Raw genomic sequence first — 22,085 nt, forward strand, 5'->3', positions numbered from 1 at the left:
ATTCCTTCTGGAGCATCACCTGTTACGGAAAGATAGACCCAGTCAAAACCAAACACTGAGACAAACTTTGCACTTTGATAAACAGAAGTCAAATTGCTAAAGAATCAAATTAATGGCAAAATACCTATCAAATGGTACAGCTCCAAGTCAAAATCCAAAAGGCCAGTTGCATTCTACAAACACCTACTTGGTTGCAAATTCTATGATAATAATTGAACAATGTGAGCTCAGGGGGTTAGATTGGAGTTGCCATCAAAATTTGCTGCAATTTGAAAAACAAAGTTGGGCCTGAGGAGCTGTTGAGTTCACCTTTTTGAAATAGTATCAAATGCACCTGAAAGTATGAGGAGTAATATTAAATATATGCAACAGAAAACACAAAGTTACTAAGCAAAAAGCTGTCCTGGTTAGATAACTGCCTCCCCCGGGCAGAGCAGACAGCCATTCTTATAGTTTGGAGGAATTAGAGGCAACAGTGAGTTAACATCAACTGAAGAAGCACTCAGGTGAGACAGCTGTTGAGTGGTTGGCATACAGGTCCTGTTTTTATGAAGTGGCTGTTCTTGGTTGGCTGATTTTTCAGAAATAAGGAGTTATCATTAATTGGTTAGCTTGCAGAAACAGTTTTACTGAAGTAGATTATTTTTTTTTCAATTATTTATTTATTTATTTGAGAGCGACAGACACAGAGAGAAAGACAGATAGAGGGAGAGAGAGAATGGGCGCGCCAGGGCTTCCAGCCTCTGCAAACGAACTCCAGATGTGTGCGCCCCCTTGTGCATCTGGCTAACGTGGGACCTGGGGAACCGAGCCTCGAACCGGGGTCCTTAGGCTTCACAGGCAAGTGCTTAACCGCTAAGCCATCTCTCCAGCCCTGAAGTAGATTATTTTTGTTTGGCTAAATTTGTTTAAATTTTGGAAGTGTTATCATGAAAGAACTATCATTTCTTGGCTGTTAAATAGTGGTGGCCACTGTGATGGTATGGCTACTGACTATTTAGTTTTTTCTAAGAATGTAAGAGCTTTCTATTCTTCTATAATCTCCCATCCTGGAAAATGTTAGAATATGGGTTTTTTTCTTAGTATACTGAACTTTCATATAATAACTCTGACTCTGAGTTGTTTCTGGGTTTATTTTCTCTTGATACCCTCGTTTTCAGTCTAGAACCTCAAAGCCTTCAGTTGTACCTCTGGTTCCAGAATCCCAAACCATTTTCAGGTTCTTTATCCACACCCCTGCACCCACCTCAGGAATGTACAAAGATGATCTCATGCCTCTCTGCCAACTCTTCATGGATAGATAGCCAGATAATAAATATTTTAGACTTTGGAGACTAGATTGCCTGTTGTAACTACTTAACTCTGCTGTTAAACAGCATGAAAGAAACAAATGCAGTCAGGTTCACATTGCTGGTAGAAATCACCCAACCAAGAACAGCTTGTGGATGGGGGGGAAGGTTTATTTTGACTTACAGGCTCAAGGGGGAAGCTCCATGATGGCAGGGAAAAACAATAGCATAAGCAGATGGTGAACACCACCTCCTGGCCAACATCAGGTGGATAACAGGAACAGGAGAGAGTGCCTAACACTGACATGGGGAAACTGGCCATGCCATAAGCCTGGCCCCAACAATACACCACCTCCAGGAGGCATTAATTCTCAAATCACCATCAGCTGGGAGCCTAGCCTTCCAAACACGTAAGTTTTTGAGGGAGACAACAGAATCAAACCACCACATTCCACCCCTGGCCCCCATAAACTCTTAACCATCCATGATGTAAAATGCAATACATTCAGTCCATCTTTCAAAGTCCCCACATTTTTTATCAGTACTAATGATGTTCAAACATCCCCATAATCCAAGGTCTTTTAACTGAACCATAATACAAAAATTCTCCCCAAAACCCATAGTGGCACAGAATAAACATGTGTACTGCAAAAGATGACATTTGGGCATAGCAAAGAAATAATGAATACAAGATTTAAAACAACCAGGGCAAACATTAAACTCTGTAGCTTCAAGTCCAACAACTCTAGCCAGTAACAAATCTCCAAGTTCGATAATTTTGACCAGCAGTAAGTCCTAGGCTACTCACAGTCCTAGAAAACTTCATTGGAGCCAGCAGCTTTCCTTAGCAGCCATCTCATGGCCCTGGCATCTCCACTGGGTCTCCACTGCAAGCCACAGTTGATCTTCTCAGCTCCATCGGGTCTCCATGCAGGCATCCAGCAAACCTGCTTCACACTGCCCATGGCCACTTCCAAATCACAAGACCGCGTTGCAAACTCAATGACCCTCTCTTGCTTGCATTTCTTATACTCCATAATACTAGGGGTGCCCATTTGTTAATCCAAGGAAGAATAAAGCAGACTTTAAAGAACAGGACACTCCTTGAACATTCAAGCCCCTTCAAAACAGTCTGCCTTCTTGTTGCCCCAATGCAGGTCAGCTGACCCAGTCTCAAAAGTTGTAATCTCTCATATAATTGCAGCTGAACAGGCAGAAGTTTCAGCCCAGAGATTTCATTTCTGTGCTGTAACCCTCTGCTCATACCAGTCTGTTTCTACACAATGCAACCCTGCACAGATTCTCAGGACATGGCCATAACAGCAAGCCTCTCATGCAAACTGCTTCTAGCCTAGTCCAGACAAAGCTGCTTTTCACCATCATAAGCCCAAACCTCACAGTACATATTTCTTACTGTATTCAGGTCTTGCAACTCTGACCAGAATAGTCCATCAAGCTGTACTTACAGCACTGCAAGATGTCTCTTAGGCCAAGGTTTCAAATTCTTCCACATCCCTCTTGAAAATTAGCTCCAGAAAGCCAAAGCCAAACAGTCAGGTGCCTAGCAGCAATCCCACTCTTAGTACCACTTTACTGTTGCAGTCAGGTTCACATTGGTTATAGAAATCACCCAATGAAGAGCAGCTTGTTGGGAAAATAAAGAGGTTTATTTTGGCTTACAGGCTCTGCCATCTGGGAAGCTCCAGATGGCAGAGGAAAACAATGGTATGAGCAGAGGGTTGACATCATTTCCTGCTCAACATCAGGTGGACAACAGGAACAGGAGCACTCTATATTGTATTTACTTATTTGGGGAGAGAGACTGGGCACCCAAGAGCCTCTAACTACTGCAAACAAATTCCAGGCACATGGGGCACCCTGTGCATCTGGCTTTACATGGATATTGGGGAAACAAACCTCGGTCCTAGGCTTCTCAGCAAGCACCTTAACCGCCCAGTACTCTAGTGATGACTTTTAATAAATCTGATTAGAAGAAGCATAAATACTGAGGGTTTACTTACATATTTTGTCTTTCTTTAACAAGGTACTACTTTGTAACCAGTTTGCATCATGCGTGAATATAAGCTAGTCGTCCTTGGCTCAGGAGGTGTTGGGAAGTCAGCACTGGTAAGTCAGTCTCACTTATTCTTAACTTTTTGTTTACCCTAAGGTGTTCTTTTGTTATTAAAGTGGTTAGTTAGTTAGTGGGAGGGAGGAGGGATTAGAAGAGAGGAAGAAAGATAGAGACTGGCTCACTCTCATGTAGTCCAGGTTGACTTCAAATTCATTATGTAGCCAAGGATGATTATGAGCTTGTGATCCTCCTGCTTTCACCTCCCAAGTGCTGGGATTACAGGCATGTACCACTATGCTGGATTTTATGCAGTGCTGGGAATTGGACTATACCAACAGAGCTACATCCCCATGTTGCTGCTGCTGCTGTTTTAAGGAGAGGGTCTCTGTTTTGTTTTAAAATAGGTTCTCACTATGTAACCAGGCTGGCCTCAAACTGTGGCAATCCTCCTGCCACTACCTCCCAAGTACTAATACTATAGGGATCTTCTACCATACCCAGGTCTAGTAAGTTTTGTCTCTGCTTATTAAGGTGAAATATCCCATAATACCTCTAGAAATATATCATTATCACTTTTTAATAAGTATCTGGATGGATCATGTTTAAGGTTAACAGAATATAGTTTAGACTTTGCAGAGTGAAAAGATACATAAATATATGCATATTTGCATCTTAGGGCCAGACAAGAATGAATTTTGTTTGTTTTCTTGTGACTAGATTTACACTGTGTCTGTTGTGTTAGAAAATGTAAAACTTGAAGGTACAGATACAGCTCCATTTAGTAGAGCACTTGCCTAGCATACCAAAGCATTGAATTCAGTTTCCAGCACCACATAAGCTGGGCACTGTGGCACATACCTGTAATTGTAGCTTGGGAAGTGGAGGCAGGAGGATCAGAAATTCTTCCAGTCCTCAGCTACATAAGGAATTTGAAGCCTGTTTGAGATACATGAGACCCTGTTTCAAAAGAAAAAAAAAGTGGGCTGGAGAGATGGCTTAGTGGTTAAGTGCTTGCCTGTGAAGCCTAAGGACCCCGGTTCAATGCTCGATTCCCCCCAGGACCCACATTAGCCAGATGTACAAGGGGGTGCATGCGTATGGAGTTCGTTTGCAATGGCTGGAAGCCCTGGAGCATCCATTCTCTCTCTTTCTCTTTCTGCCTCCTTCTGTCTGTCACTAATAAATAAATAAATAAGCTTCTTTTTCATATGTTATCTTTGACTATCAAACTTCTTTACAACCTTTATTTTAGTTTTTGATTCAATTTAAATTCTTTTGTTTTATTTATTTTGATTTGTCAAGGCAGGATCTTGCTCTAGCCCTGGCTGACCTTGAATTCACTATGTAGTCTCAGGATGGCCTCAAACTTAGCGTGATCCTTCTATCTCTGTCTCCCTACTGCTGGGATTGAAGGCATATGCAAACTATGCCCTGCCTGATTTATTGATTTATTTGTTTGTTTGTTTTTGTTTTTCAAGGTAGGGTCTCACTCTAGCCCAGGCTGACCTGGAATTCACTCTTTATTCTCAAGGTGGCCTTGAACTCATGGTGATCCTCCTACCTCTGCCTTCCAAGTGCTGGGTTTAAAGGCATGTGCCACCACACCTGGCTTACAATTTAATTTTTTGAGAACTTTAATATATGAACTTACTGCCTACTCCAACCCCCTTCCACCGAGAACCCTCCTCTTTCTCTACAGTCCTTCCTCTATTGTTTTGTTCCTTTCCTTTTGTCTTCCTCCTTTCTCCATGTCAAAATGTTGATGGGTTCAGAACAGTGCAGGTCTTGAAGGAGGTACTGGTAGCCACTGTGTGTTCATGTACTTTCTTCATTTTAACTTTTTTTGTTTGTTTGTTTGTTTGTTTGTTTTTTCTGAGGTTGGGTCTCATTCTAGCCCAGGCTGACCTGGAACTCACTATGTAGTCTGAAGGTGGCCTCGAACTCACAGTGATTCTCCCACCTCTGCCTCCCAAGTGCTGCGATTAAAGGCGTGAGCCACCATGCCCAGCTATTTTAACTTTTTTTTTTTAATTAGTTATTAGAGACAGAGAGGGAGAAAGGGCACACCAGGACCTCTTGCCACAGCAAACAAACTCCACACACATGTGCCTCCATTTGCATCTGGCTTACATGGGACCTGGTGAATCAAACCTGGGTCCTTAGGCTTTGCAGGCATGAACCTTAACTGCTAAGCCAACCTTCCAGCCCCTTCATTTTAATAGACATTTTCAGTATCAAGAATTGGTAGATCAAGAATGAAGAAATAGCTTGGTTGGTATGGTGTAGGCTGGGGAATGCTAAAAGACTTAGGCAGAAATCACTTTAAATATTTTGGAATTCAATAAGGCCCCCAAAGAGCATCAATTAAGTAGGGGCATGGTGGCATATGTCTATAATTCTAATACCCAAGGCACCGCAGGCAGGAGGCAAGTTGAGCTTATATAGTAAATTCAAGGCCAGTCTTGCCTAAATGAAACCCTATCTCGAAACAAAATAAGCATAGATTTCGCTTTCTTTCTAAAGATATAAAAACCATGTTACTTGGTCACTTGGAGTAGCCACCTAGCACAAAACTTGACCATACTTAATTCAAGCTGAGAAGTGTATATAAGAAGGCATGAGTCTCTGTTTCTTTGTCTACAGTAATGAGGAGATGTGTATATGTTTGTATTAAAGTTAACAGTACCTAATACAATATATAGATGCTCATAAAGCCCAGTGGGTAAAATGCTTGCCTGGCATACAGAATGCCTTGGATTTGATCTCCAGAACTGCATAAACCAGGGCTTGGTGATGCATGCCTATAATCCCAACACTTGGAAGGTAGGGACAAGATCAGTTCAGGGTTACTATATAGTTCAGGGTACACTGTATATAGTTCAGTTAATGACAAGGAAGTCTGTACATGCACAGAGCAAATGCAGTCTGGTCTTCATCTTTAGTTGGTTGAACCTGATAATATGGAACCCACAGTACAGAGAGTCAACTGTAACTTTAAACTTACAGATTTAGTTTTCTCTTTCTAATTTTTTTCCAGACTGTACAGTTTGTTCAAGGAATTTTTGTTGAAAAATATGATCCTACAATAGAAGATTCTTACAGAAAGGTATACATTACTTTTAAAAGGCATTTTGATGTTAATACAAATGTGAACATTGAAGTTTACTTTTATAATTGGATGTTTTAAGAGTAGACTGAAAAGATAATTAATTTAGTCAATGAAGTAGAAAAAAATTCAAACTTTATTTCCTGGCCTTGGATGTCTTCCAGTTTAAGAACCATAAACACTTCTGCACTCATACCATAGAAATTTAAGTTTGTCTTGATCTCAGAGTTGTAATGTGACAAACAAGTTAAAAAAAACCACTTCAAGTAGCAGCCCCATCATGTTCCCACCCTTTGCCCATTAGAATGACTCATTGCTCTGTAGCTCCCTGCTTTTTTTTTTTAACCCAGATATAGGCATACAGAACATATGTTAACCTTCCTGCTTAATACCCACAGGAAGTATCAGTGTGTGGACATTTCTCATTTGGTAGTTAATCTCCCTAGCTTTATGTATAGCCAACCTGGCCCCCACTGTTCATGCTTCTACCTGTGTCCACAGGCTACCACAAATGGGAAACACCTCCCTGCGTCCCAGCTATGAGGCAGATTTTTTTTTCTTCCACATCTAACTAGAAATAACCGTCCTAGGAAATGCCCCTTAGATGAATACATAATTTCTTGTATAACCATAGCACTGCTTCATTGCCACTAGAAATTGTGTCCTGGTATAGTGAGAAAATGGTCATCTAGAGAAAAGAATGCACATCTAAAGTATAGGAAAGGTGATAGACAAAAGTCATTCCTGATCCTGTTGGAACCGTTGCTGGTTTTATATTTAAACTATTTTGAAGTCATTTATGTTCCAGAACTAAGTGCTAAGAGAATTGTATTATGACTGCATCTGGTTAACTTGACAGCATATCATTTTGCATCTACTAGAGTTTGGGATAGAGGTGTGGCCTTTGTGTCAAAATGTTAATGGGTTCACAACCTTGCAGGTCTGTGGGGGTTATCAGTAGTCACTGTCTGTTCATGTGCTACTTACATGTTTTCAGTGTCAAGAATGAAGAAACAGCTTGCTTGGTTGGTATGGTGAGGGCTTGATAACTGAGTTGTTTTTCCTCTTGTTTTATTAAAGTTTTATCTAATATTGTCCTATAAAGTTGTCATAATCTCTTTCTAATGTTTGCTTCTGTACATATTTGAGTTGGTTTGCATGAAAGATAAAAATATATTTTAACTTTCTCCTCAGCAAGTTGAAGTAGATGCACAACAATGTATGCTTGAAATCTTGGATACTGCAGGAACGGTATGTATAGTGCCAATTTTATAAATGCTATTGCAGGAAATACTAACCAAGTTTATTTAAAAATATTACTTGTGTTTTTTTTTTTATTTGCAAATAGGGAGACAGAGATAATAAGCATGGCCTCTAACTGCTGCAAACTAACTCCAGATGCATGTACATCCATTGGGTCCCCACTTCAACCCACGGTCCAGCCTCACAGCTCCATTGGGTCTCCACGCAAACCTGCTTCACACTGCCTGTGGCCATTTCCAAAACACAAGACCCATGTTGCAAACTCAGTGGCCCTCTCTTACCTGCATTTCTTATACTCCATAATACCAGATTAATGCCAGTTTGTTAATTCAGAGGGGGGAATAAAACAGACTTTGAAGAATGGGACACGCCTTCAGCATTCACACCCCTTCAAAGACTGCATTTTTTCTATTTTCCCTATGCAGGTCATCTGACCCAGCCTCACTAGTTGTAACCTCGCATACAATTGCAGCTGAATGGGCAGCAGATTCAACACAAAGATGTCTTTCTATGCCATATCCCTCCGCACACACCAGTCTGTTTCTATACACTGCAACCCTGCATAAGTTCTCAGGACATGAGACTAACAGCTAGCTTCTCACACAAACTGCTTCTAGCCCAGTCCAGACAAACCTCCTTTTCATCTTTATAAGCCAAACCCCACAGCCCATAGTTCTTAACACATTCAGGTCTTGCGACTCTGACCAGAATAATCCATCAAGCTTTACTTACAGCACTGCAAGGTGTCTCTTAGGCCAAGGTTTCAAATCCTTCCACATTCCTCTTGAAAATCAGCTTCAAAAGGCCAGAGCCACACAGTCAGGTGTCTAGCAGCAAATGACACCCCTCCTCAATACTGACATTACTGTTGCAGTCATGTTTGCATTGCTGGCATAAATCACCTGACCAAGAGCAGCTTGTGGGGGAAAAAGTTTATTTTGGCTTACAGACTCATGTAGAAGCTCCATGATGGCAGGGGAAACAATGGCAGGAGCAGAGGGTGGACATCAACTCCTGGCCAACATCAGGTAGACAACAGGAACAGGAGAATGTGCTAAACACTGTCATGGGAAAACTATAATGCTCATAAACTCACCCCCAACAATACATTGCCTCCAGCAGGTGTTAATTCCCAAATCTCCATCAGCTGGGAACCTAGCATTTAGAACACCTATGTTTATGGGGGACACCTGAATCAAACTACCATCGTATGTATATCAGATAATATTGAAGCTGGGCATGGTGGCACATGTGCCTTTAATCCCAGCACTTGGGAGGCAGAGGTTAGGAGGATCACCATGAGTTTGAGGCTACCCTGAGACTACATAGTGAATTCCAGGTCAGCCTGGGATAGAATGAGACCCTACCTCAAAGGAAAATAATAATAATAATGAGAGTACTTGGACATACATTTGTACCTCAGTGATTGTAAAATAGGTTTTCATGACAATTTTGTACATTTATATCATGTATTTTGATCATATCCACCATTGTGTGAATGATATGATTAGTATCTTTCCTCCTTGAAAATACTTTGAAATCAGTCTGTTAGCTCTTTTGTTATGGTAATGAAATACCTAAATTGGGCTAAAATTAAAAAACTGATATGGCTCACAATTCTGTAGGTGCAAGAAACCAAATCTGGTGATGACTTCTTCCTCACAGGTGGGGCTCACAAAGCATCACATAGCAAGAGACAGCTGCATGCGTATCTATGTGTCTCCCTCGGCTTCATAAAGCCATCAAGATTCAAGCCTGGACTTCCACCCTAGTGACTTGAATCACTACAAAGGCCTCACCTCCTAACATCATAGAATTAAATTTCTATTCTGTAGATGCTTCACAATGGGAATTTTGACACATAAAACCTTGAGGAATACTAAAGATATATATATCCAAACCATAGCAGCCAATTAGATTTGTAGGTATCCAAAAGTAAAGGGAAGATTCTGGTTGTATGGTTTACATCAGTTAATATTTTAGTGCCTGCTGTGTGCCAGACACTGTTCTTTCTCACAGATGCTGTACACAGAAGAAGTGTGGGAAAATGGTAAGATGGGTTAGCATGCTGATGGACCCCAAAGAATGATAGTATTGTGAGCTCTTCTAACTTGGGACTAAGACTAGGGTATTCAGCACTTTGTGGTTATTTTGTTTTGTTTGTTTATAGTCACATGGGGTGCACATGTATGGATGTGTGTACATGGGTGTGCATGTAGAGGTCAGAGGATTGATGTCAGGTGTCTTTCTTGATTATTCTCTTTATTTTACTGAGGCAGAGTATCTTATGGCTTGAACCGGGGACTCACCCACTTGTCTAATCTAGCTAGTCAGTTTGTCCCAGGAATTTTGTCTCTGCTGCCTAATTGCTGGGATTAAGTGCAGGCCACCACACTTACCCAGCATCTGTAGGTACTAGGGATACAAACTGCACTACTTGTCCACTGGATCCACTGAGACATCTTCCACCCCTAGGATATATAACTATGTTGCTTTTAAGTAACTTTTGGAGTATTTCTGTGTTACTTGAATATTTGTTAAATATATTAGTTTTAAGTAAAGAAAGCTATTTCTTGAAATGGCCAGTTTTTCCAAGTAAAATCTTGACATGACTTCTAAGAAATGCTCATAATACTGTAGTTTTCGTCATTAGGCTATAATTAAAGACTTTGAAAATTGTCAAACCATGTCAAAACACTTGTTTTTTAATCTTCCTACTCTAGGAGCAGTTCACAGCGATGAGAGATTTGTACATGAAAAATGGACAAGGCTTTGCTTTAGTCTACTCCATCACAGCACAGTCCACATTTAATGACTTACAAGATCTGAGAGAACAGATACTTCGAGTTAAAGACACCGATGATGTAAGCTGACTTTATAATAAATGTACATGTTATTTTAAGCCCCTAATTATGATAGTATTCATGTTTGGTTGTTTTGTTTTGTTTTGGGGTTTTTGTTTTTGTTTTTGTTTGTTTGTTTTTGAGATAGAGACTTACCCAAGGTTGGCATAGTGGGAAGGGGGTTGCTTTCTTTTTCAGAAGCTTTTTAAAAATGTTTTATTTATTTGAGAAAGAGGCAGATCAAGAGGGTGGGAGAGAGAGGGTGCCCTAGGGCCTCTAGCCACTATAAACAAACTAGATGCATGTGCCACCTTGTGTATCTGGCTTACTTGGGTATTGGGGAATCAAATGTGGGCCCTTAGGCTTTGCAGGCAAGCACCTTAACTGCTAAGCCATCTCTCCAACCCCAGAAGCTTTTTTGAAAGCCAGAAGAATACCTTTAATATTTGTTTTCAAGTGTATGTCATATGGAAAGTGAGAAGTTACTTCCTTTCCTCTTAGGGAAATTAAATGTTCCGCCCTTTCCATTTTTTCTTTCTTCTTTTTTTTTTTTTAAGACAATCTCATGTAATGCAGGCTGTCCTCCAGTTCACAGTATAGAACTTGGGTTGACTCTCCTGCCTTAGCCTCTCAAGTATTGAGATTATAGGTGTGATCCACTGTGTCCAGCAAGTCTTAAGAATTATACACAAGCCGGGCATGGTGGCGTACGCCTTTAATCCTAGCACTTTGGAGGCAGAGGTAGGAGGAGTTTGCCTGCAAAGCCAAAGGACCCAAGTTTGATTCCCCAGCACCCACATTAGCCAGATGCACAAGAGGGCACACACATCTGGAGTTGGTGTGCAATGGCTAGAGACCCTGGAGCACCCATTCTCTCTATCCCACTTTTTCTGTCAAATAAATAAAGAAAAATAAAATATTAAAGAAAGAATTAGACACATACATGAACAAATATCCAGCAATTGTGATAGAGAAAGGATTTGTGTGTGTGTGTGTTTGTTTTGTTTTTCGAGGTAGGGTGGCCTCGAACTCTTCTATCTCTGCCTCCCAAGTGCACGCCTTTAATGCCAGCATTCAGGAGGCAGAGGTAGGAAGAGTGCTGTGAGTTTGAGGCCACGCTGAGACTACAGAGGGTATTCCAGGTCAGCCTGAGCTAGAGTGAGACCCTGCCTCGGAAAACCATAAAGGAATTTGTATGTCTAACAAGTTTCTAGGTGTTGTTGATACACAGCTGCTCTAAGCACCACCCTTGAAAAACTACTGCAGTACAGCTTAATTACAGCAACTACTGAGAGACCTTTGGTATTTTCCACACTCTGAAACAGGAAATTGGGGGAGATCTACAATCTATATCTTTTCTGTCAGTTGCATTGAGGAAGTATTTATTTTTAATAATGAACTGTTTTCCTTTTTATACTTTCTTTTCAAAAACTACTTAAAACTGATTTCTGAATGGTCACTGATGGTTTGGTAGAATAGCCACTTTTCCCTAGTGTTTTGTTTTTGTTTTTTTTTTTAATTCACTTATTTGAGAGCAACAGAGAGAGAGAAAGAGGCATAGAGAGAGAGAGAGAGAGAATGGGCACGCCCGGGTCTCCAGCCACTGCAAACGAACTCCAGATGTGTGCACCCTCTTGTACATCTGGCTAACGTGGGTCCTGGGGAATCAAGACTCAAACTGGGGTCCTTAGGCTTCACAGGCAAGTGCTTAACCACTAAGCCATCTCTCCAACCCCCTAGTGTTTTTTATTACAAGCATCTCATCCAAAAACATGGTGTTGTTAAAAAGCATCCTTGCTTATTAGTTAATTTATCATAGCATATGAAGTGTGAGAAAGTAGCAATACAAGACCGAGAGGTTTATTTATTTGCATACAGAGATAGTGGGTGCCACCAGGGCCTGTAGCTACTGCAAATGAACTTCAGATGCATGTGCCATTTTGTGTATCTAGCTTTACGTGGATACTAGGGAATCACACCTGGGTCCTTAGGCTTTGCAGGCAAGCACCTTAACCACTGAACCATTTCTCCAGCCCTGGAGTTCCCTTTTTGATAAGTGCATATCAGGAACCAAAAAGAAACATGAAGTTGATTTGTATCCTTAATAATTTTTAAATGTTGTAATACTGGCTTTTCATGGTAACTTTTTTTAGTTCCTTTTTTAAAGGTCATTTTATTATTTGCAAGCAGAGAGAGACACACACACACAGATAATGGGTGTGCCATGCCCTCCAGCTGCTACAAATGAACTCCAGATGCATGCACCACTCTGTGCATCTGGCTTTACGTGGGAACTGGAGAATCTAATCCAGGCCATTAAGTATAACAGGCCTTACCCACTGAACCATCTCTCCAGCCCCAAAGGTCATGTTTTGTTGTAAGATGGTGAATATGCAAACCCAGCTGGCCTGGAATTCTATCCTAATTGCTGGGGTTACAGGTGTGAGCCACCACATCCTGCTAAAAGTTTCCTATTTGTATTTAGATTTGACCAGGTTGTGCCCATTACATGCAACATATAATTTTTAACCTTTCTCTTTACTTCCCTTTGGAGGCATCACTTGGCATCTCCATGAGAGTGTAAGGTAATAGAGCTAATAGATCTGAAAGTATGTACTATTAAGCATTCCAAATTAACATTGTAAAGGCTTTCAAATTTTATTGGAAAATTTTTTCAAATTTTTTATTTATTTGCAAGCAGGGATACAGGAAGAGAGTAAGTATGTATGGGTGTGCCAGGGCCCTCTAGTCACTGCAAAAAAACTCCAGATGCATGCACCAATCTGGCTTTATGTGGGTACTGGGGAATCGAACCCAGGTTATTAAAATTTGCAGGCAAATGCCTTAACCGCTGAATAATCTCTCCAGCTCCCTAGAAAATTTTAATATGCATTATTTGTATATTTCTCTGATATCAAAGGAAAAGTAATGTTTTGATTGACTCTTAGAAATGTTATTTTAGGGCTGGAGAGATGGCTTAGCAGTGAAGGCACTTGCCTGCTAAGCCTAAAGACTTAGGCTTGATTCACATAAGCCAGCTGCATAAGGTGGCACATATGTCTGAAGTTCGTTTGTGGTGGGTAGAAGCCCTAACGTGTCCTCCCCCTCCTTGCAAATAAATAAATTTAAAAAAAAAGAAAAGAAAGAAATGGCTTAGTGGTTAAGTGCCTGTGAAGCTTAAGGACCCTGGTTCGAGGCTCGATTCCCCAGGACCCACATTAGCCAGATGCACAAGAGGGCGTATGTGTCTAGAGTTTGTTTGCAATGGCTGGAGGCACTGGCATGCCCATTCTTTCTCTGTGTCTGTCTGTCTGTCTGTCGCTCTCAAACAAATAAATAAAAATTTTAAAAAATTTTAAAAAAAGAAATCATGCTTGAAATTGTATAGTGTACTTACATTTACTTTTACCCTCACAAATGTCTTTTTAGGTTCCAATGATTCTGGTTGGTAATAAATGTGACTTGGAAGATGAAAGAGTTGTAGGAAAGGAACAAGGTCAGAATCTAGCAAGACAGTGGAACAACTGTGCATTCTTAGAATCTTCTGCAAAATCAAAAATAAATGTTAATGAGGTAAGATCACATATACTTACAATAGCTCTTTCTATGGAATATAGCATTTTAAAATTTTTTATTTATTTATTTGAGAGAGAGAAATTGAGCATGCCAGGGCCTCCAGACACATGCACCACCTTGTGGATCTGGTTTACATGGGTCCTGGGGAATCAAACCTGGGTTCTTTGTCTTTGTAGGCAAGTACCTGAGCCACTAAGCCATCTCTCCAGCCCAGAATATAGCACTTTACATTAATGGGAAAATAATGTGTCAATATGACTCCAGGTTAATTTGTATTCAGGGTGATATGATGGTCTTACAGGCACAGAAAAACACCTTGTTAAATATGCATATAAGTAACAGTGCTATTTCAGTTTCTTAAATTCCTTTAAGTTTCTTAAATGCTGGTATAGTGGAATGTATCATGAAAAAGGAAAAATAAAAGGTCATTATGGGGAAGACAGATTAACTTACAAAGTATATGAAGGATTTTATATATAATGAATTTGGAAGGGGCTTAAGATCATGTTAGACTTGAGTGAAGGCATAATAAGAAATTTAGGAGAAAGTAAAAGTTTCTTCATATGATAGTAAGTTCTAACTGAACTAAAAAATTCTGCAGCTCCTTCAACGAAGTACTTACTTGAGAAGAACAATCTTAGCCCTCTCAAAGAAAACAAAAAACAACTGGGCACTTGTAAAAACTCCTGCTTCTAGATTCATTCTTTAGTAGAATATTTGCTTTGTGGTAGTTCATTTCTGTCCATGGAAATTTCCTTTTGCTTCTTTATTCCATTTCAGGGGTGGGTTGGTGAGGGGGGGGGGGTTGCCTCCTGTATACTAAAAAAAAAAAAAAAAACTAATATGTTTGCAGATCTTTTATGACCTAGTGCGGCAAATTAACAGAAAAACTCCAGTGCCTGGGAAGGCTCGCAAAAAGTCATCATGTCAGCTGCTTTAATATAGAAATTCATTGTAGCTCTGAGCCAGGTATGTTGCTTCTAACTTTCAATCTCTCAACTTCATTAAAGGGTACCCTGTCATGACAACTGTACTTTCTTTTTTTATTTTTATCCCTTTTGTTGTTGGTGTTGTTTTATAAGGTAGGGTCTCTCTCTAGCTGAGGCTGACCTGGAATTCACTGTGTATGCTCAGGGTGCCCTTGAACTTATGGCGATCCACCTACCTCTGCCTCCCGAGTGCTGGGATTAAAGGCATGTGCCATCATGTCTGGCTAAGTATACATTTTTTTAATTTTAAAAATACGTGTGTTTTGGTTTTGAAGGTAGAGTCTCACTCTAGCCCAGACTGACCTGGAATTCACTAGTTAGTCCCAGGGTGGCCTCAAACTCACAGTGATCCTCCTACTTCTGCCTCCTGAGTGTTGGGATTAAAGGCGTGCATCACCATGCCTAGCTTATAAATGGTGTTTTTTTTAAGATTAAAAAATATAATTAGGCCCCACCCACTTTAACAGCTAAAAGTTGATGGAATTTTTATAAATATGGAATGAAGAAATAATATGAGGGGTTGGAGATATACCTCAGTGGTTAAGGCACTTGCTTGCACAGCCTAATGACCAGGGTTCAGTTCCCTAGTACACACATAAAGCCAGTGGCACATGCATCTGGAGTTTGTTACCAGTGGCTGGAGACCCTGGTGTGCCCATTTTCTCTCTCCCTGTTTCCCTCCATCCTTCTCCCCCTTTCCTATCTTTCTCTGCTTGAAAAATATATTTTTAAAAAGAAATATATTAACATGACTATAATGCTATTAAAGAATTATCTTTTTTGACTGTACAACTATTACATTTTTTAAAATTTTTATTAGCATTTTCCATGATTATAAAAATATGTTCCATGTTAATTCCCTCCCTCCTCCCCCCACACTTTCCCCTTTGAAATTCCATTCAAGAATTCTCTTGAAATAAATCACTGTATCAGCTCTTCATTCCCTCACAAGAATGAGGAAGCCATGTTTTAATTTTTAAGTTTGTGTGTGTGCATGCACTCGCATCATAGCACACGTGGAGTTGGAGGTCAGGGGACAAACTCAGGTTGTCAGTCCTCTCCTTCCTCCTCGTTTGAGACAATCTCTCTTGGTTTTTGCCCTTGTAAAGGCCAGACTAGCTGGCCTGTTTGCTTTGGGATTCTCTCGACTCCTCCTATTGCCATAGTCATGTTGGGATCATAGACTCATGCGCCACTGTGTGTCCAGCTTAAGTAGGTGCTGGGGATCCAAAAACTCCCAGTAGCCCAGCCAGTACTTTTAACCACTGAACCATCTCCCCAGCCCCAGAGTCTTAATTTTCTGGTAGATACCAGAAGCCTTGGTTTGACATGCATTCTGTACTTATGTAATTCCAGGATTGCAAACAAAAGGATTAGCACTTTGCTGTCATCCTGTTTCCTTTTGATCTTTCTTTAGGTTTGAGTTAATTTATTTTTTTTCTCCATCTGGCAGGTCTGAAGAACTGTTGCCCAATTCAACAGTGCCAGCATTCCAACTTTGTTAACCTACCAACATCTTAAATGGACTTTCCTGTGGTGGTACCTTTAAGAGGCGGATGAAAGCTACTATATCAGTTTGCACATTCTAATCACTTTCCAGTATCACAAGAGAGATTTTTACTTATATAATAGCCCTAGAGTATGCAGCTGGTAAAACCAGAGGCTACATCCAGTATTACTGCTAAGAGACATTCTTCATCCACCAATGTTGTACATGTATGAAAATGGTGTACTGTATACTTTAACACACCCCATACTTTGTATTGGAGAGTACAATATGTAAATCCTAAAAGCACCACTATTTTAGCATAATAAAAGAAAGTCCAAAGAGCTCCTATATAGACTACTCCAGATAACTTCGCTTCTTTGATACTTGTAGCTTATTGTAAGTTTTTTTTAAAAAAAAAATTCAAGGTCATTATCATTGTATTGTACAAAATAAGCGCTTTGATTAACACAGCTATATAGTTTTTTTAATTTTTCAAAAACCTGTGGAGACAGTGATTTTGTCTTTAAAATACGATAGTCCTTTCAGTAAAATGTCTTAGATTAAAGACATTGCCTTTAATATCTGTTGGGAAGGAAATGTCCAGACTTTTCAAATCTCCTTATTATATGTTTCCTTTTTTGTTTACAATAGGGAACAATGTTTATAGTTGTGTGTACAGTGGGGGTCTACAACAAGAAGTGTATATTTTCAAACAATTTTTTAATGATTTAACAATTTTTGTAAATCATTTTCAGGCTTCTGCAGCTGTAGATTCTCACTGTGAATCCATTGCTTGCTCATGCATAAGTGTATTGCAATACCAAATATACAGGTTTAGTATTTTTGCCTGTTAGTGATTGTTTCACATGTGTAACGTTTTGGTTGAGATGTTAAATGGTGGACGAGTACTGTGGATGTGAATGTGGGAAGTAATTTTAATCATGTGTGTAATTGGTCACAAGGCCTAATTTGCAGTAATTATTGCTGTTTTATTTAACAATGCCTTGTTGCTTCGTATGCATTAATGTTTGGATGTAAAGATTGTGTGTCTATCCAACAGGGAGCCACAGTATCTAAATTGACCAACCTGATGTTACAACTACTTTGAGGTGGCCAAATGTAAACTAAAAGCCTTAATTAAAGTGGTGCAATTTTGTATAACTTAGCATCCATAGTTCAATAAATTTGGATTGCCATGCAAGGGCTTGCATTATAATTACTTGCCACTTGAATGTGTTTTGTGTAATGTTTTAACAGTGCTAGTAAATAAATATGGGTTTTGTAATAGGTGTTATTTTACACAATGTGGTTTCATAATTTAACCTACATAAACCAGACTCATGAAGTAATTGCAAGAATTAATGAAAGATGGATTTTTCTCTAGTATTGTTTGAATATCTACATTAAACCACCCTTCTCCCACTTGTGAAAGAATTTTGTAAGTTAAGCATCATTACTTAGGAACAAATGCTTTCAGTAATATTGTAGCTTTTTGGGGTGGGGTGTGGTTGGATTGGGGTGAAGAAGGAAGGATTAAGAACACTGGATGTTTCACGTGTATTTTTTTAATGTAGGTTGAAGTTATACATACAGTATTATGGTTATGAACATCTTTGATAGGAGCTCAAGTAGTTTTGTTATTAGTGAACAGGTCTGTCTTTGTCTTACATATACTATAATTGAGTTTTTCTGTGAAATTTAAACATTTTCATAGTATTTGCCAGCTACTGGTACCTCCCCCCCCACCCCACCCCGAAGCAGAGAGAGAGAATGAGAATCTTGGCCAGTTAGTCTGTCATACACAGCAGCAAACAGTGAAGTGAACTTGGGATGGAAATGATTAGATTACAAAGAAATGTTACTACAAAGACAAGGGCAGAGAAGGCACCAGGTAGCTAGCTGTGCAGTCACTGCAAAGAGTCCTTGATTAGAAGGAGCAAAGCTGGGCTGGTGGAATGGCTTAGCAGTTAAGGCATTTGCCTCCAAAAAGGACCTCAGTTCAATTCCCTAGGACCCATGTAAGCCAGATGCACAAAGGTGGCACGTGCATCTGGAGTTCATTTGCAGTGGCTGGAAGCCCTGACATGCCCCCTCCCTCCCTCCCTCCCTCCCTCTCTCTCTCTCTCCCCCCCCCTCTCCCTCTTTCCTTCTCTCAAATAAATAAAAATAAAATATTTTTTAAAAAAAAGAGGAGGAGCAAGGCAAGTCCTCTCTGCTTATCCTGTGCTGAGGCCAGCACTCATTTCCTACTATAACTCGTAGCCTTGGTGCAACTGAATTAGTGTTTACTAGCACTCATGCTTCCTTGAGTTACTAACCAGCTCCCCACCAGTAAGTATGTGTCATTGCATTATTCCTCCACATACCTTCCCAGTATGAATTCTTTTTCTCTCTTTCTTTAAATGGTATGTTGATACTTTACCTGAAATGGAGATAGTCATTCATTAGTAACTGAGTTCTCATACTTGATCTGTTTCTATTATTTTCAGGGAAAAATAATACTAGTGTCCTAAGTGGTATGTATTTTCACAGGACTGCTATAACAAATGTGATGGTAGAATGGAAACGTGCTGTCACAGTTCTGGAGGCTTGTCATTAGACGGCATCACTCCTATATTTACCTCCTCTTGTGTCTCCTCCCCAACTTCCTGTCTCATAAGGAAGCTTGTTTGTTTAACATTTTTTATTTCTTCAGACAGTGTCACTCTGTCACCAGGCTGGAGTTATTTGTAGTAATCTTGTCTATACCTGCTGTGCTGGGATTACGGACTGGCACAAGTCACCATGTCACACAGCTTTAAAGATATTTGTGGTGGCATTTAGGCTGACCTGGATGTTATCCCAAGGCCTTAATTACATCAACAGATTCTTTTTAGGATGAAGACAGCCTCACAAGTTTGGGGTTGGGATAACCTTTGGGAGTCGTTATCAGCATACCCAGTGTTACACTAATTGTAAATAGTAACAAAGACTCCAGAACACCTGAAGACATTCCAAACAAGCAGCAGACGTGGAGGGCTCCTCACACTGGGTTTAAGCTACTCTACAGGGGTCTTATTTTGCTTCAACAAGCCTAGGATTAGGTGAGACATCTATGAATCATTAAGAGATCCAGTCTGGACTATACCATGATTCAAGTTAATGTAGAGCCAGGCATGGTTGTGAGTTCCAGATCAGCCTGGGCTACAGTGAGACCCTACGTGGGGAAGAAAAAATGTAATAGCCTATGGGATGCTATCATTGTTCCACAGAATGACCTCCTTGTGTTAGTAAATGTGACCATCCTTTGATAGGTTAAGATTTCAGCACTGATTGAAAGAGTACACTTTATTTTTTCTCTTGCTTTTCACTTTCAGGCCTGTCTAGAGAATTTTCCTTTTACCCTATCCCATGTGATGATGGAAAAAAAATAAGGAAAAAAAAAAACACTAGAAAAAAAAATAAGTACCTCTAAGACCAAATGGTGGTGTTTGTTTTATAGTATTTTACTTATGCACTGAATTGGGTGGCTTGTTTGTTGCTTGTTTTTGTCTTTAAGAAATACCCAAGGCCTGGAGAAATAGCTTAGTGGTTAAGGCACTTACCTGTGAACCCCGGTTCAATTCCCCAGTACCCATGTAAGCCAGATGCACAAAGTGATGCATGCATCTGGAGTTTGTTTGCAATGGCTGATGGTCCTGGTGCACCCATTCTCTCCCTCTATCTGCCTGTCCCCCTCGCTCTAAATAAAATATTAAAAAAAAAAGAGAGAAATATTTGAGACCAGTCTGAACTACATGAGACCCTGCCTCAGAGGCAAGGAGGAAGAGGAGGGTGACGGGGGGGGGGGGTGGCTCAGTGATAAAGCTTTTGCCTAACAGGCCCAAGACCCAGAATTAAATGCTAAGAAAGACCTCATCAGTGGGCTAGGCATGTGGTTCAAAGAATGCAGCTAGCATGTGTGACCTTGAGTTTGATCCCTCTAGCACAAAAACACCTGATTGAAATTAAGTACATTGACTGACCAAATTTGTATTAATTGAGCCTAATGCGCTTTTTTGAGGGAATATGTAAATCTATCCTTAAAGGTAGGATGTCTGTCTGCATAATCACTTCTCCAAAATGAACTTTGCTCTCTCAGCCCATTTATCCATTAGTAGTTTTAAGAAATAAGTAGATTGTAGCCACTTGTATGGTTTTGCATGTTTTAAGATATATACTCCCAAAAGTTAAGTTACTGTCAGAGCTATTGTGAAAAAATAAAAAAGTGTTCATTCCTTTTAATTTTCTGGATCATGTGGAATGTCAACCGAAGACTCTTAAAAGAGCTCATTGAAAGGAATACGGAGCTACTAACAAGCTAAAACATCTGGTGGTTACTGTTTAGCAAACACCTAGCAGCTAGTTCTTCAATTTTCAGAAACAAAAGGATCATGTAGCCAGTAATTTTAATCCACCAATACTTGGAGAAGGATGTCACTGAAGGAGGATGTGATGCCCGCTATACCTTTCCCCATTCACACAAACAGTCCAGGAAATTCTGGTCAAAGCATTCTCTCTGGGTGCATAATGGATTTGGTTGCCTTGGGCCTTCACCCAGTGCCTTTCTAAGAGAATAAAGAGGACAGGTCTCATTCAGTATGTCATTTAAAGAGGACGCCAAGTATGTCAGCCCAGGAAATTTAAGACATTTTCAGTGTCACTGCTGTCTGTCAAAAGAGCCAGTTGCTCTTCTAAAATTTTAGAGAAGCAATGGAGTTACAATTGACTTAACTGCTTTACTTCACTTTGAAAACAAAAGGTAATAACTTTTAGGAACCAAAAGATTTTGTAATGGGTCTCAATCTACACACATGACATACTTCAACACAGTACATGAGTTAAACCAAATATTCAGTGTCTAGCTTCAAACCTAGTTTGACTTCTCTTTTCCAAAAAGTGATAACCAGAATAAGCATTTTAGTAATCCCTATACAGTACTGTCTGCTCACCTTTCCCAGCTATCATGGTATGTTAAAAAGCTGAGCTCCCAGACCAGTTAAGATGGGCAGTGGTGGCATACACCTTTAATCCCAGCAGTGGTAGGAGGATCATTGAGTTTGAGGCCACCTTGAAACTACATAGTGAATCCCAGGTCAACCTGGGCTAGAATGAGACCCCCACCTTGGAAAAAAAAAAAAAAAAAAAGATGGGCAATGGTAACAGAATGAGAAAACTCAGGATAGTTTAATTCTTGTACTTGGCTTGACATTTCTAGATTGAAGAATTGATGAGCGCTGATCATTGGGAACATTTCTAAGACAACCTAACATGTTCTTTTCATTGTGCTAAGCCCTTTACATGTGTTGATCATAACAGTATTATCAAATAGGGGCTTTTAGTGTCCCCTAATGGTGCTGAGTGTATTAAATAGGTGGGGGGATACTGCATAGTAATAGAACTAGGAATATAAATGACCTCTGAATTTCTTATTTATC

The 22,085-nt window shown here is 40.0% G+C and overlaps 1 protein-coding gene across 1 annotated transcript in view; it reads left to right on the top strand.

Annotated features, from left to right (window-relative positions):
* Nucleotides 1-17,845, top strand: part of Rap1b (RAP1B, member of RAS oncogene family) — a 43,519-nt gene extending 25,674 nt beyond the window's left edge. The window contains exons 2-8 of the mRNA XM_045153193.1: nt 3,334-3,416; nt 6,401-6,469; nt 7,664-7,720; nt 10,456-10,596; nt 14,005-14,148; nt 15,005-15,120; nt 16,594-17,845. Coding sequence (XP_045009128.1) covers nt 3,360-3,416; nt 6,401-6,469; nt 7,664-7,720; nt 10,456-10,596; nt 14,005-14,148; nt 15,005-15,091 — 555 coding nt within the window. The 5' untranslated portion in view covers nt 3,334-3,359 and the 3' untranslated portion in view covers nt 15,092-15,120; nt 16,594-17,845. The remainder of the gene's footprint in view (nt 1-3,333; nt 3,417-6,400; nt 6,470-7,663; nt 7,721-10,455; nt 10,597-14,004; nt 14,149-15,004; nt 15,121-16,593) is intronic.
* The last annotated feature ends 4,240 nt before the right edge of the window (nt 17,846-22,085 follow it).

The sequence above is a fragment of the Jaculus jaculus genome, chromosome 6 (genome assembly GCF_020740685.1).
Source record: "Jaculus jaculus isolate mJacJac1 chromosome 6, mJacJac1.mat.Y.cur, whole genome shotgun sequence".
Taxonomy (NCBI): Eukaryota; Metazoa; Chordata; class Mammalia; order Rodentia; family Dipodidae; genus Jaculus; species Jaculus jaculus.